The sequence below is a fragment of the Haliaeetus leucocephalus genome, unplaced genomic scaffold (assembly GCF_000737465.1).
Source record: "Haliaeetus leucocephalus isolate CR32 unplaced genomic scaffold, Haliaeetus_leucocephalus-4.0 Scaffold137, whole genome shotgun sequence".
Taxonomy (NCBI): Eukaryota; Metazoa; Chordata; class Aves; order Accipitriformes; family Accipitridae; genus Haliaeetus; species Haliaeetus leucocephalus.
In genome coordinates this window covers 2962785-2980489 of record NW_010972573.1, presented here as the reverse complement: position 1 = coordinate 2980489, position 17705 = coordinate 2962785, and the positions used below count along the sequence as shown (strand labels likewise).

Sequence of the window (17705 nt, the reverse complement as noted above, 5' to 3'; positions counted from 1 at the left end):
TTCCCTCTTATTTCCTAGACTTCTTGTCCAAAGGGCCCCAGGTAACTTATGGTGCATAAGCTATGGTAATCATGAATGCGGAACATGAGGGTGCTTTACATCCAATTATACAGCAAACGGCTAATGTATATTTTCTTTTTCATGGGTCATAAAGCATGTTGCAAATGTTAATTTGTTAAATCTCATGCAGAATCTCTCTGAGGAAGATGTTACTTATGTTAAACCAGCATATTAGCAGTAATGTCTCCCTATCAGTCAGTGGCAAGTTTTATTTTTCTCCCACAGACTAAAAACCTTCCCAGGTTATGTTTAACTGTGATTTCCATGATTTGCACTGCCCTTTACAAAACCTTTCTTCATTTCTCAGAGCATAGAGAGAGCCCTGTCTTTCAGATCTGCATCTCAGGTTGTTAAAATTCACCAGACAGCAGCATGCAAGGAAGAAAACACATTTCTTGGAAGCTCATGGCTACAGTTTTCCACGTCAGTAAATTCAATGGGGTGCTTTAGACCATTTTCTTCCTATTCTTTGAGACTGAGATCACTTGATTTATCCCCACATAAAAGGCAGCCTTCTTTACTGTGTAAATAATTAACCATCTTTAGAAATGTGTGGTTTCATATCCTGTTCCTGCAGACACCGTGCATTCAAAATTCTCCCTGGAGTCATTTGAGAACTTATGGGGCACTTAGGGGAGGTTGTCCAGAGAGGCTGTGGAATCTCCATCCTTAGAGATGTCCAAAAGCCGTCTGGACATGGTCCTGGGCAACCGGCTGTAGGTGGCCCTGCTTGAGCAGGGGAGGTGGTGGACAAGATGACCTCCAGAGGTCCCTTCTAACCTCAACCCTGTCATCACCATCATTAATATGCAGGAATGCATATGAATGCAGGAATACAGAAGCATATGTGGGCATCGAGGAAACAAAATGTTATTCATATCCAGTGAGGTTAAGGCAAAATTTAATCCTATTCTGGATTCAGACCAATATTTGCAATTCAAGGAGCCTAGTGGCAGAGCATCCAGTTGATGGGTTCTAACCCAAAATGGTTGCAGAGATTACTTTGAAATACAAACTAGCTGTCAAAGGATTAAGAATGCATTGGGAAAAAAATACAATTTCTGATTTTCATCCAGGTCTTTCTCACAATGTTAGAAAATGGCCCCGATTTTAAGGTGAGCAGAGTTTGCCAAAGAAAAGAATGGTATTGGTAGGATTGTGTCTAATAAAGAATAAGAAAGGGTGGTCAGCCATAAACACCTCTGTGAGAGGAAGAGACCTCCTCACAATGACAGCTCCTGTACCAGCTGCTGCTACGGTGCCTTCCTCATTGACTTCCACGTACGTCTTATGGACAACATTTGACAGCACCAGAGATTTTGCAAACGACATTGCAGAAAGATCAGCTTTTGATTCAGTGAAGATGTCAGTCATCCCCATCTCTTGTAATACCTCATTGAGGTTAAAGGTGCCTTCAAGCTTGAATCGGGGGAGGTATACCTCCACTGTCATCTCAAACATGTGCTCTGAAGAAGCCCACAGCATTAAATTTTCATAGGTCATTGTCTTTTCAATCTAGAAGATGGGGAGAAAAAGAGTTTAAAATAGGCAGGCAGTTTTCAAAAGCTTAGATCTTTACCCAGCCTCAATTCAGACAACCAACTTTCACCCATAGTCCATGATATATACTGCCTTACCTGCTCCAGCCCACTGGTAGATCCATCAGCCATGTCACCTGGCAGCAGGATGATCATGCTCAGTGACTTCTGAGCATAAGGGAGTTCAAGGACCTGAGCACCCATCTCCTCAATGTAGCCTAACTTAAATGTGCCTTTCTGATACATCACCTGCACAGGTTTTTTCTCATTCTATTTAAAAGAAAATTATACAGTCACTTAAGCAATACAGCTCTTAACATTTAAACTTATTATAGGTAGTCAGGGTTTCAGCAGTAATTGTTGTTAGGCTAAACATTTTTCTTTATTTTGTTGTGACACACAAAACCTCAGCTTTGCCGTGCATAAATAAAGGGGATAATTCTTTGGAGAAAAAACAATTTCCCTGCAACTGATCAGACAGTGAAGTTTCTTAATAGTGTAACACTTCCAAACAGGCTGAGGCTGGTTGGATTTGCAAGTCCTAACTTGGACTGGGATAAAGAAGAAATAGCACTGCAAGAATCAGGCTGTCATTTATCAGACTGATTGTTTAGACAGGAAACAATAAATAGGTTATGATTTTGCTCTTAACCTTTCTCAGGCATCCTCTTCTAGGTCTTGTTATCTTGCATTTTTTGTGATGGGGTTGTTTGAAAGCTTCATAAAGGGCCAAGTTTCCTTTTACAGTTAGCTAACTTCTAAAGCAGAGGGAGAAGACTTCTGGTAGCTGACATATTTTCAGCAAAAATCCTGCTAGTATTGATTAGCGTATGAAGAAAAATCTATACAGCTTCTCCCTATCTCATAGTTTCTCCTACCGCAGCAGTGCACCAAATGTTGTCAGCTATAGACCATTGTCAACATCCATATTCAAAGAAATATTTAAAGTCACACATACAAGTACCCAATCTGACAGTTTCTTACCAGTGTCTTAACAATGGAATGCAACACAATAACTAGAAATACATGTTTTTCTGACCTTTTCCTTTGATATATGAGGAACACTCAAAAGACTTTTTCCCATACAAAGCTCTGCAACTTAAGAGCAGACCTAAATGTGTTGGGCTTTTTTCTTTTGTTACGGATGAGAACAAATAGAGTATTGGCACAACATATGGAAAGACGACAAAACTGAATTAAATGAAAGTAAATGTTTTTGATTGTCTTTTTTGAGAATATCTTAGACTTAAAGGTCACACACAATACTTGGAGGAATGTGCTTATTAAAGAACTAACTTTGCAACAATATTGGCAATACCTTAGTTAAACTATGAAGGCTTTGGTGATACCCCTATGGCAGAAAAAAGGGCTAAAACTTAAAATATATTTAAAATAAACTTTCAAACATTGCAAATACTATAAATAAACCAAAATACCCTGTAAGAATTTCTCCTTTTTCAAACTGCAGCTGTATTTTTGTAGTTTGTCACTATCTGGCCTGGTTTGTTTGGTCTGTTTTAATCTCTCAAACGCGTAGCTAATGTTGAAATGTATTGAACATATAAACACCACAATGACCCCTTGGAGCCTATATGAAATGGGATGTTCAGGTTTGCTTCCACCCATGACAACTATCTGTAATGACTACTATGTTCCAAAGTGCTAATCAGGGCTAACACTTGTGTTTTACCAGTCACCAAAGCAAAACTCTGAGTTGTTGCAACTTCTGAGTCTTGCACATTTTTTCAGTAAAGATTATGCTTTCCTGTGAATAACCCTCCTGCCACCTCTACCCAACAGGAGAGGCAGGCTAATTTCCCAGCACACCCACACCTTGCTCACAGGGCAGCTGAGCCCTGGACATTGTGCTTCTATGTTATGCTTGCTGCAATGCTCACAGTCTCTAGGGTAAATAATGTTAAGATTTATAGAATGCAGACGTACCTTGTTCAGTTTAAAATCTCTCTGTACTGTTTTTTGTTCTTCAAACTTGTGTTCCCAGGATGCTTTGAAGTAGATTACATTCACCAGCACCAGCAATGCACGTGCATCGATCATACCCGGAGCAAAGAGTTCCTTGATTTTACCTAAAGGAAATTTTGGAATATACAAGTATTTGTTCATTGTCATTAAGACTCTGGACTGAGACTCAATTACTTGTCTGTGAACTTAGTTTTGGAGAAACTTAGAAATCCAGTTCTTGGTTTATTCAAAGGACAGGGGCAATATAGGCAAACAAATGGTAGATTCCTCTGCAGTGTTACCAGCCAGGAAGTACAGGGGGGAGTGGGGGTCACCAAATTAGCCAACCGTCAGTGTCAGTGACCATACATATGTGCCAGGTGGCATTAACCATGGGGAAGGGGGCACCACCATCAATCACATATTTTGGTTTACATGAGGGCATCTTTCCCTTTGCACCAAACGCAGCAGTTAGTTAACCAGCTGTGGAGCTTTTGGCTTTCCACACAGAGAGAGGCTGAAGGAGGAGTTAGCATGTCCACAGGCTTCATATGAGCACCCAGAGCAGTGATGGCTCTTAACCCTGTGCAAGGTGGCTCCTGAACCTTCAGCCCTCTTACTGGGAGCCAGTTGGGGTTAACAGCTCTTTCCCACACCAGTCACAGGCCACTCTACCAGTACAAGGACAGGATTGGTCGGGAGATGGGCAACTGAGAAATTACAGAAGCCTTCAAATCTATTTGCCTGTCCCTCAGTAAGTTCTGATTTATGTTCAGCCAGAATATTTCTAAAATTTTCATCCCACTGCTACTGCAGCTCTGGCAAAACTAAAGGAAAATGGCATATATCATGTTTAGTCTAATCAGCAAGAGCCAATAGCCCCCGCTACCTTGTTAAGGGCAAGAGCTGGTTGATTGTCATTTGTGATAGTGAGTCTCACTGGTGGTCAAATCTCTCGTCTTTATGGACATTGCTCTACACGTAACCAGATCCTCAGTTATCCTCCTCCTCCCCCCCGCTCCCCAGGCTGTTCCCAGTCTCACCATGAAGTTCACAGCTTCCATACCCTGCTGTCCTGTATCTGCATTTCTGGCTGTTTGTGGAAGCAATTTGTCTGGTCAAGCCTTATAGGTATTACTGCAATTATCATGCCAGGCATAAGGGTGGGAATACAAAAGTATTTGACAACAAACACACCTTTAATTCAGAAATAATTTAGCTGATAACTTACTCTAATATTTCAAGAGTGGATGGGAAGACAAGCTGTCTTTAAACAGCATAGGATTGAACACCCAAAAACACGAACAAGTCTTTGCTTTTCATACCCTGGAATTTCTTTTGTTGAAGCAGTCTAAGAAGGCAGTGATAGTATGGCTATGGTTTTGCTTTGTTTTACCTTGTGTCTCACTTTCAACCCAACTGTTAATTTTTATCCTGGTGGCTTCAACAGCACCATGAAAGTCCACTGTTTGCAGCATTGCTCCATACAGTTCCTTAGCGCACATTAGAAATTGCTGTAAAGCAATAAAGATTATAAATTTGTCAAATCTGTTAAGCACTTATTCCCTTTTGAAAGAAATCAATGCTTCAGATCTATTTTAGAAATGGTGAGGGACCTGTTGACTTCATAAGGCAAAATTTAATTTTGGAAACATCAACTACCTGAAGTTTATTCAGAGAATCTTTGAAGAAGACATAATTATTCTATTGCATAGGCAAAAAAAATTAAATAAGCAAAAGGAAAGCCAGAAGAAAGAGTCTTCCCATAGAGAACTGCATACCTGAGGTCCAGATAAAAATAAAACATTAGAGAAGATGCCAGATGTGTTGTTTGATGCTTAAGTATCCAAATCATTCAACAGAAATAATTGACAGAAAAGCAAAGATGTGACTAGCAAGTTATCCATACTAGGTAATCTAGAGACTGCTCTGTCATTCAGTAAGAAAGGAGTAAGAAGTTCAGCGCAGCAGCCCTATGCATGAAACTGTGTAACATCTCAGGTGATAAGCCCTCTCCAAGCTTACTGCTGCCCCAGTCATGCCACTTGCAAGCCCAGAAATAAATAGCTTACAGACAGCTTGAATAGGCCGGGTTTGGCTGTAGTCACACCTCTGGCTGAATGTCAACATACGCCAAAAGCAAACAGACTCCTGCTTTATTTTTGCTCTATAGCCATTGATAGCCACAGGGTGGGATTTTTTAACCAAAAGAACAGAGAGCTGAAACTCTTGTCTCTTTCCCACCAGCTGCAAGGAATCTGGCTGTAAGAAGCACATCAAGTGCTCCAGAATACACACGAGGAGGACAACAGTGAGGCTCACAGTTACAGGGAAGCTTGAGGTCAGGGCCACAGCAGTTAGCAGGTACAGGTAACTTACCTGCTGGAGTTCAAATCCTTGTTGTATAAAGAGATTGTTGGCCAGGGTTAAAACATATCTTTCACCAAGGTTTTGTAATTGCAAAAGCAGTGCCTGGAACGCTTCATGGTTAAGGTCCCCATCCTTGTTACACTGGGAATATTACAAACACAACAATTACAACGATTACTCCGTATAGCCTTGGTTGTTAATTTGCATCCTGATTAGATTACACTATAGGGCTAACTCCTGCTGTACCGATTTTTAAATGCAGCTAGTCTAAGCTTTGTAGCCTGATCCTCCTTCAGATGAGATCACCGAAGGCTTTGGTATTGTCTTCATGGAAGACTTGGCCCTTAATAAAATAACACCTTGTATCAGGCATTTCCTAGTGGATTAAGCAGACTCTGCGTGTGATTTTGACTCCCTCCAGCGGCAGACTACAGTGCTTTGTACCTAGTAGCCTTCCATGCAGTGAAGAAGACTCCAGTACTCCCCACCCAAGGACGCACCTGCAAGAGGGAAGGCTGTCTCTCCTGGCTTCGTTCTGGCTCCATTTCTGGGGCTGCGCTCTCAAGAGCATATCCGAGGCTCATTCTTTCTGCACCTTTCCTGACATGGAGCACCTGCAGTTGAAGATGTCAAATTATGGCAATTGTAACTGGGATAAAAGCATTTTCCTTGTTTAAAAGATTTGCTGTGCTGTCCTGGATAAATGGTGTAGATTTATGAAAGATATTTTCTCAACTTCAGTCAGGCTGAAATGACAGACCTGAAATTGCTCATATATTCAGATTCACATTTTTATATTAACAAACCAAGAAGAACTTGCATTTAATCCCTAAAAATGTTTACATTTTATTTGTATTTTTATTGCTACAGTTACCTTAAATTTCAAAACAAAAAGTTGCCTCAGGCAATGAGATAAATACAGTTTTCTTTGAAAACATCAAAACTGGCTTTTTGCAATCATTCTTAACCTTTGCATCAGCTTAGGAAATATATCAAAACCACAGTGCTCTTAATGGAAACCAGTCCTTGTTTCTAATATGCAAATATCTCGCTACAGAGCCAGCTACTGACAAGAACTTCTGCCTTAGGATTATTGGGCTTTTACCACTCATGGGCACAAAGGAGAAAAGAGAAGACTGTAGAAAGCAGAACTTGCACTGTGGGGAGTAAAGGCGCAGCAATCGGAGGGGTGGCCTTCTTCACCTCCGCCCTGCCCACCTGGGTCCCTGTGAGCTCTGCAGGTTAAGACATTTTGACTCTTGAATGTCCTAAGTGGTAAGTAAGCTAATGCTTCCAGTCACCCAGACGCAATCACTTCAGGTTTCTGCAACTTTCCCCACCACCCACCCAGACTCACACTTTCGGGATTCTCATAGCAACCACAAGAGGAAGCACCTGCTCGTAATTTTGCAACAAAGTCTGATATCCTGGCAGCAGGTTGGGGGAAAGCCAGAGTGCCCTGCTGTGGTGTATCGCCTCCTCTCATTCAGCTCCTGTCCTGAGTCTGTATGGGGCAACTCACACAAGGAGACGGCAAAGATCATAGCACACCAAGCACGACGGTGAAGGCAGCACCTGTGCTTGTATTCCTGCTTGTTTCCTATGAGACCCTCGCACACGTGTCCTGCTAGGATGCCCAAAGTTTCCATTAAGGGAACAGCAAGCAATGTGGAAGCATCTCAGCATGTTTCATTAATACTTACTTTTTCTATCTGAGCAGCAGTGTTGTTTTTTGCACCTAGATGGACCAGGGCCAGGGCAACAGAGATGCTCATTGGAGAGAAGATGATGTTTGTGTCCTCTGCATTTCTGTTGAGCTTATTGTAGAGATCAAGGCAAAACTCAGTAACTGATCTAGAAATGGAGCCCATCATGAAGCAGCTGCTGACTGGGAGCACAAAAAAAAAGAAATTTAATGCAGCTTGTTACCTAGCTAGATCACACTGTGAAGCACCTGTCTGCTCTGAGATTGTCCCATAGCTGGTTGCTCATTAATAGAAGTTTTCTAAATTCTGAGAGTTTTAAACAGCCAACCTTGCACACATCTGTCAGTCTATGCTATGCAGCAGGAGTAAGGACACAGCGGGTCTGGAAAAGGGACCCACGTTCACGATATATGTGAATTCCTCAGAAAGGACCATTTTTCTGTCTTATCCCATGGTGTATCTTATTTCAGATCATAGTATTGAAATCGGATGTGGATTAACATTTTCCTTCTCCAAACTGGTTTGAGGTATGCAGTTATATCAACTCTTTCCTCTTCTAACAACATACGATTAGTGACAGAAACTTGGTGATAGAAACTATGCCTGCATATAACCATGTCTGGTAACCAGAGCTGTGATATGAGGGTTTCAAACAACAGGTTTATAAAAATAAAGTCACTATTAATTAAATGTTTTCATATATGAAAAAGGGTCATTAACAGCTATGGAGACTTATGGAAACATGAACAGTTTGAAATACACTTTTTCCCTCCTCATGAGTTTTCCAGGAGGCACAGATTCAGGCAGGATACACAATTAAAATTTCCAAACAAAGCAATAGCTCAACAGCCCTGAAAAGAAGCCTGTAAATTGCTGCTGAATGGCATGACAAGATTTGTGTCCCTTTTTGTACTAGAAACATTACAGCCTGATACCTTTCTCATGGGTCATTTAAATTAAATCCACTCTGCTAAGAACAAGTTGGGACCAAGTTCCAGCTTGGTCCTTGCAAGCAGGAGGCCATCTGAAAAAAAAAGGGTTTAGAAACTCCTTTCCTGTCCCTCAGGAGAAGAACTATAAAGCTGTTGTGTGGATACCGGTAGGATCACATGAGCTTTTCTGGAATTATTATACTGCAAAAAAAACCACATTACTTTCAGTGTCAACCAAATGATATTTTGGACAGCACACCAGAAAAATGTGTGAAAAACAAAGTGTACACTCCTGCCTGCTTGCAGACATAGAGATGAGTAGCTGCGGCCTGTGTTCCAGAAAGATACTTTATTTAGGGGAAATACACAGCCGCAGTATGGAGAGAAGACCCTGATATCTCCCACAGCACAGATCTGGTTGGCTCTAGCTTTCAGCCTGCACTGGGACAAGCACGGGCCAGGTCCATAGCAAAGCTTCCAGAGCTCTTCTCTGTTGAGAAGATGGTGAGTGCTCAGCTGGGTGTTTATTCCCACTGCCCACAGAAGTCCACGGCACAGCAGGCACTCTTTCTCAGCCCTGTGCTGTCCAGCTGCTGCAGCCTGCAAGGCCAAGGTCCGTGAGGAGCTCCAGCCTGTGTCACCAGAAGGCTGAGGGTGGGGAGAAGCTGGTGCAAAGCTGAATTTCAGGATCTTTCATCATCAGACCCCTTATATGGCCTGTCCTGGGCTGTTGGTGTCCAGCAGCCCCTATGAGAGGGGTCTAGAGCCTTCTTGGGAAGGGGCTGCCTGGTGCTGGGGACCTCCATCCCCTTCCAGCCGATGCTCTCCTGCCACCCTGCTCTCCCACCGAGGGCCCAGCTTTTCTACCCCAGCCACAGTCCCCCCCTCGCAGAGAGCCTGCCCTTCAAAAAGCTACTCAGAACGTCTCGCCTTGTCCTCAGGATGCAGAGTGCACACTACCTCTTGCTCAGCCATGAGCCAGGCATGAACTTTGCACGAGAAGCTGGGGCTCAGGTGCCAGAAGTTACCAGGGCATTGGGCGTTGATGTGGCTCAGCTGAGATGCAGCATTTGTCTGCCCAAACCATCTTAGCTCACAGCAAGTGTCAGACAACAGGAATTAACTCAGCCCACAGGAAAATAGACTTAGCCTAAGATAGATCGCTGCAGCAGCTTGGAAGAGCTGAAAAGTCAAGTTGCTGAATATATGAAGGTGCCATACGTGGCAAATGCAGACATTTCTTGCCTTTTGAAAAGCACAGCATTAATCAATGCTTCATCACGTTTCTGACTGATGCTCTGTGGAAACAAACTGTGATGCTGAAAGAAAAAGTTCATATATGTTTCATACCAAGATGTTTGTTTCACCCTGAAGTCCAGAAGTACTTCACATAAAGACCTAATATAAATGGGCAAAACAGAGGAGAAATACCCAAAAGGTTCTCTGAATAAACAAATTAAAGATGAGTTATATCTCTTTAATTCTGAAAACAGCCGTTCTAGTTCTGCTGTTTGTGTATTTGTATGAAACATGGTTTTCATTTTCCTTTTAATAAAACAGTCATCTTACCACAAGAAAAAGACACTGCACTAAATAATAATTTATCTTTTCTTCCACCTTCATTACATACTATCCAGAACCTTCTGAAAACAAAACTCAGCACTTCTTTAGTGCTGAAGTTTGTATTGCTCCGCTTCCACACCTCTTGAAAGATCTGAAATGGAGCTGTGAAATTGTTCACGGCAAATGTAGGTCATGAGGTGTATTGTAGGTGTGCCCAAACCTCAGAACGAGTCAAGGAGAAAAAGAGTTAATAAACTTCCTCAGCAGGAAGGAGGCACCTCCACCCCAGCCTGCAGGGAGAGGACGGACTGCCAAGCGTGGAGGGAAAGCCGGAGAGCTGGGAACAGGTTTTAAAACTGAGTGCCTGGTGCACTGATGTGGCCACTCCTTTAGAAAAAGCATCAGGCTGTCCTCAGGGAGATGTCTAGGTGCAAACACTACGGCCAACTCCGTGGTTTTGTGAGTGGGAACTACTTAGAGAGCTGCTCTGGAAACCCAAAGCAAGGGAGGGGAGGTGTGGGCTGGTGGAGGAACTTTCTTACTGCAGAATGAAAGGATTTAGTGAACTTTCTTAATCTAAATTGGGGCAGGCACAAGTGTATGAATGATTCCACACCATAAAGCCATGTGTGTAATCTGTGTAATCATTCAATCAGTGAGAGTTTTGGAGTTACTGCGAGGACAGTGGAGTTTGGAGAACACCTATATGGTGGACAACAAATGGTAACACTACTTGGAAAAGATCTTGGAGTGGTAAGGAGAGAAGATATGAGATCAGGAGAAGTGTTCCAGGAAGATGATAGCTGCCGGTCTGCACTAGCCAGGGTGTCTGCACTGAACATTAGCAATAGTGCAGAGACAGCAAGCAGGGTTGGGGCTGTACATCTGATGAAGGGAAATGTTTTGCATGATGGTTGAGTAGCTTTTAACACAGTCCAGCAGATGGAAATTGCTGGCGCTGTTATATGTGAGCAAGAAGCTACCCAGGAAAAGAGCTTCCTTCGGAAGAAACCACTGTATACAAGAGGCCTTGTAAAGATGACAAACTTCTTCCATGGCTGGGTAAAATGAAGAACACTCCTTTTCTATAACTATTCGTGATCTGTTGTCTCTTTACAGTTTGTTTTCAGCTAAGGGTAGATGAAATCAAGACAAAAATTCTCAAAGAATAAAAAGCTGTGCTCAAAGCTATCATTATTAATAGGTGTATTAAATTATATTATGCAGTCAACAGGAGGAGGCAGTAAATAAGGTGGGGAGGCTAAGAGAGCTGTAGCCTTGTTTTTAAGGTAATTCTTTTAATACAAGGTAAGCAAGAAGGAACCTGTTTTCCTTGATGCCACATGATAATTCCCATTGCACATTTTACTTATTCAATCTGCCTCCCATTAAGGTGCTTTAATGCACTTTCATTTCTCATACACAAAGGAAGACAGAATTGGCAGAAATGACATGTGTCTATCCTAGAAAAGGAGCACATGCCAGATAGTATTGTCTCCTAACATGAAAAATCTATGTTTGGTAGAAGTGACTCTCTTATTTTTCATTACCATTCATACAAAAAGACATTTGCAAGGGTTTCTGTGCTGATTTGGAGCAAAAGGGACAAACAGCACAGAAAAAATTACATTTCCTACAACACAGAAATTCTAATCATCCCCATGTGACACAAAACATTTCCAAAGTAACATGCTTTAAATTAAAAACCAATACATTTCAGTATAAAACAACTTTCTATGGGAAATATTACCAAGTTCATTTTCTAAACAACTTAGCTTCTTAGGCTGCTACTTGTGTTGCAGAAAGGGCTTTTTCTGACTGCTTTTATTATTTTGCATCAATACCTCCACTACCTTTTCCACCTCTTTCTAGGCCAGTTATTCCTGCATAAATAGACATGGATGTACATTAGCCTGTTATGGGCTGTACAGTAGCAAGTGATATGCCTGTGTGCAGCCACATAGGCTTCTCAGCAAGCTTATAAACACCATTGCCAAACCCAAGAGCTAATATGTTGATAGTGAAGACTAGCATTCCCACTAACAAAATAAAATCTGAATACCACTCCACCCTTCCTATTTTATATAGTCATTGTTTAAGAACATAAACAATTCCCTGGCAGCTGGGATCAGGGTACAAGGGAAACACCTAAGCACCCAAAGAATTGCACGCCCTCTCTCTCATCTAGTGAATATTTCAAGGATTTTTCTTGTGCCATGGAAATCTGAGTAAATAAGGGAAATTAACCTGTACCTCCTGCTTCATGGATGAGTTTACCCAGGTCATCAGCACCATCACTTCATGTGAAGCCCATTTCTACCTGAGTGGGTAGAGGTGCTCTGAAAGAGCCTGCCCTTCAGCCCTTCTGGAGATATAGGCAATAAAACAGCTACTTTCTGGTATAAGCCACTGAGCTGATCAGTCCTATGGCAATTAGAGCTTTCTGGATGGCAGAGAGGTCCTGGGGAAATTTCAGATTCAAAAGTCTGTGAAATTTAGGCAAGAATCTTTAGATTCATAGCTTTGGACATGTGTTCCTAAATTCCCCATTTATGTCCCATTGAAGACCAGCTCCTTTTGTGTAAGCTCTTGAGCCACCTTAATTTTAGCAGTGTGTTTTGCTGCCTGCAGCATGTAAAAGTATATCTCCCCCCTCTGTCCCATCTGTAAACAGGATGTTTACTTTAACAACCTGTAGACTACGTTGGATCTGCCAAAAAAAAAAAAAATCACAAGTTACTTGGGGGAAAAAAAAAGGAATTGTTTACCTTCTTGCCCGAAGAGGTTAATGAAGATCACAACAGCTGAGCTCTGGAGCACGTTCTTGTGAATACTGTATTACAAAAATCTCCCAGCCTCTTGTGGGAAAGTTCAGCCTCTAACCAATTGTTGATGATAGCAGCATTTTGCAATTTAATGCAAATGCCATCAACATGAAGTTTCCTGCAGAAGACTAGGAAACCTGTATCTAGCAATATGCTAATAGCATTTCTCTCAAACCTGCCCAACAAGTTTGGCAGGCAATATCTGCTGGCAACATCACCTGTTTGCAATGCCAATTCACCCTCAGCTGGAAAACTGGGTATTAACCCTGGAGATCCATGGCTGTGCTGCTGTGCATAGTCCCTCTCAGATTTGGCCTGGACGCAGTGGTGTGCAGGGTTCATGCCAGGATTCAGAGAAGCCTTGTTTGGAGCTGAGCTTGCTTGCAGAGATAGAGCAAATGAATGGGAAATGCATGAGCTTTATGTTGCCTACAGCCATCTCTCTCTCTCAGGTAAGGAGTCAGCTTTATGTGTATGGAAGGAACTTAATTAGAGAGGGGAAGAAGTATTTCCTTGAACTGTAACAGGAATCCCCAGCCAGGGGGTATTCTTTTAAATTGTCGGAGCTAAGAATAAAAGAAGGCCAGGAGGGGTTGATCACATAGGTTATGTCTCCAGCATAAAGTGAGACGGAAGTAAAGAGATGGGCAGGATGGAGCTGCACCAGCCCACTGTCTGATCTCACCTCATCAACACCACTGAGCTCAGGTGCAACACTGTTATGGCAGCTGGACTCGGGTTCAAAAGTAAGTCCTCTAGGGTTATATGTGGCTTTGCAACCCTGAAAATTTTCTTTCTTTCCTTTCTCACCTCTTCTTTCTTCTTACGAAGCATAAAACTGGCTTTGGATTCATAGGATATTTGAGGGATCAGGCATGGTGAGGGGAGAAAGGAGGAAAGAGGAAGAAGGTCTCCCAGCACCATCTTGCCCTTCCTACACTTCCCTTCTAGTGCTGAAGCTGGGCCACCCTCTCCCTCAGGCACAGCTCCCACCAGCTTTGCTGTTCCCAGTTCCTCTGCCGAGGTCTCAGCCTAGTTGCCCAGGAGCCAGTGATCCAGGGCCCATCCCAAAAGAGGGATTTGTAAACAATGCAAGATACAATGATAGAATGAGTGTTCTTGTTACCCCTATTCTTTTCCTTGCTTTTTTGCTTCCATTTGACATTCACTTCTTTGTTTCTGTTTTTCCTTCCTGCATGTTTCTGTAGTGTTTCTATGTCTTCCTCCTCAGTTCTTTCTGCCTCTTTATCTGGCCGGGGGTTTTTTAATTTATTTTTGCACATTGCCTTACCATGTACCTTTCTTTCTGCTGCTTTTATGAGTCCTAGCCTCTTTTCAGTAACAGTCTAAGTATTTTTGAGTATCTTTGAAGACTTTCCTTCTTCCAATCTCTGTGCTTTCTCCCCCTCTCCTATATTAACATCATTTATCCACTGATTTATTTTACTTGCTCTGTAAATATATTCCCTCAGAACTTCCTTGACATCAGTTTAACTGCTTTGCCTCAGGAAATGTCAATGTATGTGCAAATTTTGTCTTTTCTAGGCCCTTAGGATAGTATATTCAGGGTTCAAAACTGTACTGATTTTCCAGTGGGGCCAATTAGCTCTGCATAGCATTTTTCAAGTTTCAAAACCAAACTGCTCTTTGTCGCAGAAGGAGTGGTGCACGTCACTCGCACGAGAGAAGCAACAATATATTTTATTGATATAAGACAGCAAGTTAGTGAATTTCAATGGTAAATGCGACAGTGGTTTAACAAAATTCAATGGCAAGGTACACTTGATTATTTACTGCATAGAAGACAAGGTCAGACAAAACTGTCAGGGATGCCCTCCCGTTGAGTCACGAGGTTCAGAAAGGACCCTCTTGCATTCTAAACTCCTTCTCAGGGGGGAGTTTAGGTGCGGCTGGATCCAGACTTAGTCCCAGACTTGGTCAATGGTTTATGTCTAAAGCATTATATTTGCACAATCAATCCTTTATATCACTTAGCTAATATTTCAAAGTTTCAGTGTGCTTATTCGCAATTCACTTACCGAGTATCTGATGTGATAAGGATTCTCTCAACCTCGAGGAGTAACCTTGAGAGGCGTCCCTACTCAAGGGGAGATCCTGGCGTGTAGCCCACTGCCGTGCCAGAGAGCTCAACAGGCTCTGGGCTCTCCACTATTTATGGAGTAAGATGATTGACTTCTAGTCATACTCGCATACCGGCTGTATTTTGGTTGGCCCATGCTCAACTAGCCCTCAGCTGTTGAGTGAGATGTATGGCCCTTAGCTATTGTGTTGTTATCTGTCTCCCCAGAGTCCAGCTTAAGCCAGATGCAGCCACCGTGACCACCACTGGTGGCTGCTGATTAAGAAGAAAAGGGGGGGGAGGAGGGGGAGCACACCACCACACTCTTCCCCACAAACAACTTTTGCTACCACAAGACATGAAGATGTAACTCTTCTCTTCCACGAAAAGCTGAGAGCAGGAAGTGGGCAATGACAGTGCAGCTGAGCGAGTGATGAGATGACTAGACACATAACACTGCAGTTTGCAACTGCCTGCAAAAGCCAGCCACGGCTTGTTTTTTTCCATCAGAGCCATCACCCATCACTGGATAGTAATGCTCTGCTGAAAGGTGAGGTGGAGCAGTTTGGCGATCTGAGCAAGTCCTCAGTTATGTTCACTTTCTCCATCGTAACCACCGCCTTTCAGCACGTAAGTGTTCTATACACAAGCTCCCACACATGTTTTCCCATGTCCTCCCATGCAATTTCTTGCCCAAGGCCCAGAGGCCAGCACAGCTGGGACTGAACAATAGACCATAACAGCATTTCTCACCCCAGCAGGAGCCTTACTGATACTTCTCCCTCACATGCTGCAGGATGGATAGGTTTCATACTGGGACTGGCAGAGAGAAGAGGGAGAAGTGAAAAATGAACCTGAGCTTTTCATGAGCAAGCTACCCTGTTTATAAATGACCAATAAATGGGTTTGCCTTCTGTAGACTAAGACAGCTTTGTATCTCTAACATCTGCTTGCCTTGCATAGGCTGGGATACCTTGGCATTAGTCAGGAGGTGGAGAAAGATGGGCCCCACCCTGAGGCAGTGTTTCTCTCTGCTTTCATGGGATAACCCTTCCTGGCAAAGCTACCACAAGGAACTCTCTGAGAAGACATGCTTACATAAATTTGTGTGGATGTGCTAGATGCTCTGATCAGCATTTACACAGAGTATGACCCCCCTTGAATGAAGACTGGCTCCTGGACTGGAATGTTTTCAGAACCTGAAAAAGCTGAGAGAGTGATGTCTGAGCTTTTCTCCTTCAGGAGATCTCATCCAGGTGGAAAAAGAGGTATGGGGCAATCTGCCAGAGGTTTTCATCAGTCTAGCAGACCAGCACAGAGGTAGCAATGTGTGATATAGCCTGCTGGACAACTGGAACTACCTGACAAAGAGTGAGTGCCCAGACACAAACAGACTGTACAGATGCAGGCAACTAGTCCATCTTGCCGATGTACAGACTGCCTGTGCAGCTGCTTAGCCATCAACCCCATGCACAGTGCCCTGACCCACCTCCTCCAGGAGAACCTGTAGAAACCACAGTGACGACAGCTCTGGGTAACTCTGATCCCAGCCTCCAAAATAGATCAGACAACGATGGGGTGCATAAAAGACTTCCCAGTCATTCAGCTACCACTGAAGTTACTGAGCTGGTAAAGATCTTTGCAGGCAATTCCTTCTCAGACAGGATGGGCTGCAAAGTAATTGTTACATTTTGCATTCTTTTTCTGAGTACTATCCATGTATCAGAACACCTGGTGCACATCAGCAAAGACCCCCAGAGGTCTGCAGGGTCTCACCTCCCATTGTTTTTTGTGGCAGTTAGTCCCCTCAGTACCTATAAAGATATGGGCCAATGACTCCAGTTAACCCTCTGGTATTAAACTGTGTTAGAGACCATTAAAGATCCACAGAAGGAAGGAAGCTGGTAAAACCACTGAACCGTTGTGTCTAAAGGCTTCTCGTGGGTTGGCAAGGTCAAGAAACAAAACGGAACTCCTGTCTCCAAATTCACAATAACCACCGTGCTGTTCTCTGGTGTTAGAAGAGCAGTATGCATATTAGGGGTTGCATGCTCCCATTTACAAATCTCTTTCCAGTTTCTTTCAGACCTGAAACACCAAGAGGAATTCTCAAGTAAAGTGCTCCCATTTTTTGAGGATACATAATTGAATTCTCTGTATATTGTGATCAGCTAGTAACATAGTCCTTACTAGGAACTAACATGTTGTCCAGAAGGGCACTGATTTCAATTTTTATTTTGATTTTGTGGCCTAAATGAATCTGTTCATTTCCATTCCTATCATTTATTGGAGGTCAATACTGTCAGTGAATACACAAAAGTGAACACAGACTGACGCCAGAGGTATTGCAGACATTTGACACAGGTTTTATAGTGCTTTATTCTGAACAGTAATTAGGTAAACCAGTACTGAACATATGCAGCAGGCAGTCTTTAGATAGAAATGAAAGCTGATTACCATGATTTCATATGGAATTTGGAGACTGGTAATTACAATGTTAATCTCACTCAAATTGAAGTCCTTACTTCTTTCTCATGCCTCAGACTTTAAGTAATTGTATGGAGTCTCCTTAATGCTGAATCCAGAACTAGAAATGGCAGATCATCTGTGCATGAAAAGTGTGGCACTTCCAATATTAATCCAACTGCTTTCTACCCTAGAATTGCGTA

General features: G+C 42.7%; 1 protein-coding gene across 1 annotated transcript; it reads right to left on the bottom strand.

Moving 5' to 3' along the window:
* Positions 1 to 775: 775 nt before the first annotated feature.
* Positions 776 to 15160, bottom strand: LOC104843200 (leukocyte elastase inhibitor-like). Its single transcript, XM_010585996.1, has 8 exons — positions 14996 to 15160; positions 7634 to 7818; positions 6431 to 6544; positions 5940 to 6071; positions 4957 to 5074; positions 3543 to 3685; positions 1698 to 1868; positions 776 to 1575 (listed from the first exon to the last, which is right to left on the bottom strand). The coding sequence occupies exons 2-8, from the start codon at positions 7802 to 7804 to the stop codon at positions 1171 to 1173; spliced, it is 1254 nt and encodes a 417-aa protein (XP_010584298.1). The 5' UTR covers positions 7805 to 7818; positions 14996 to 15160; the 3' UTR covers positions 776 to 1170.
* Between the last annotated feature and the right edge of the window lie 2545 nt (positions 15161 to 17705).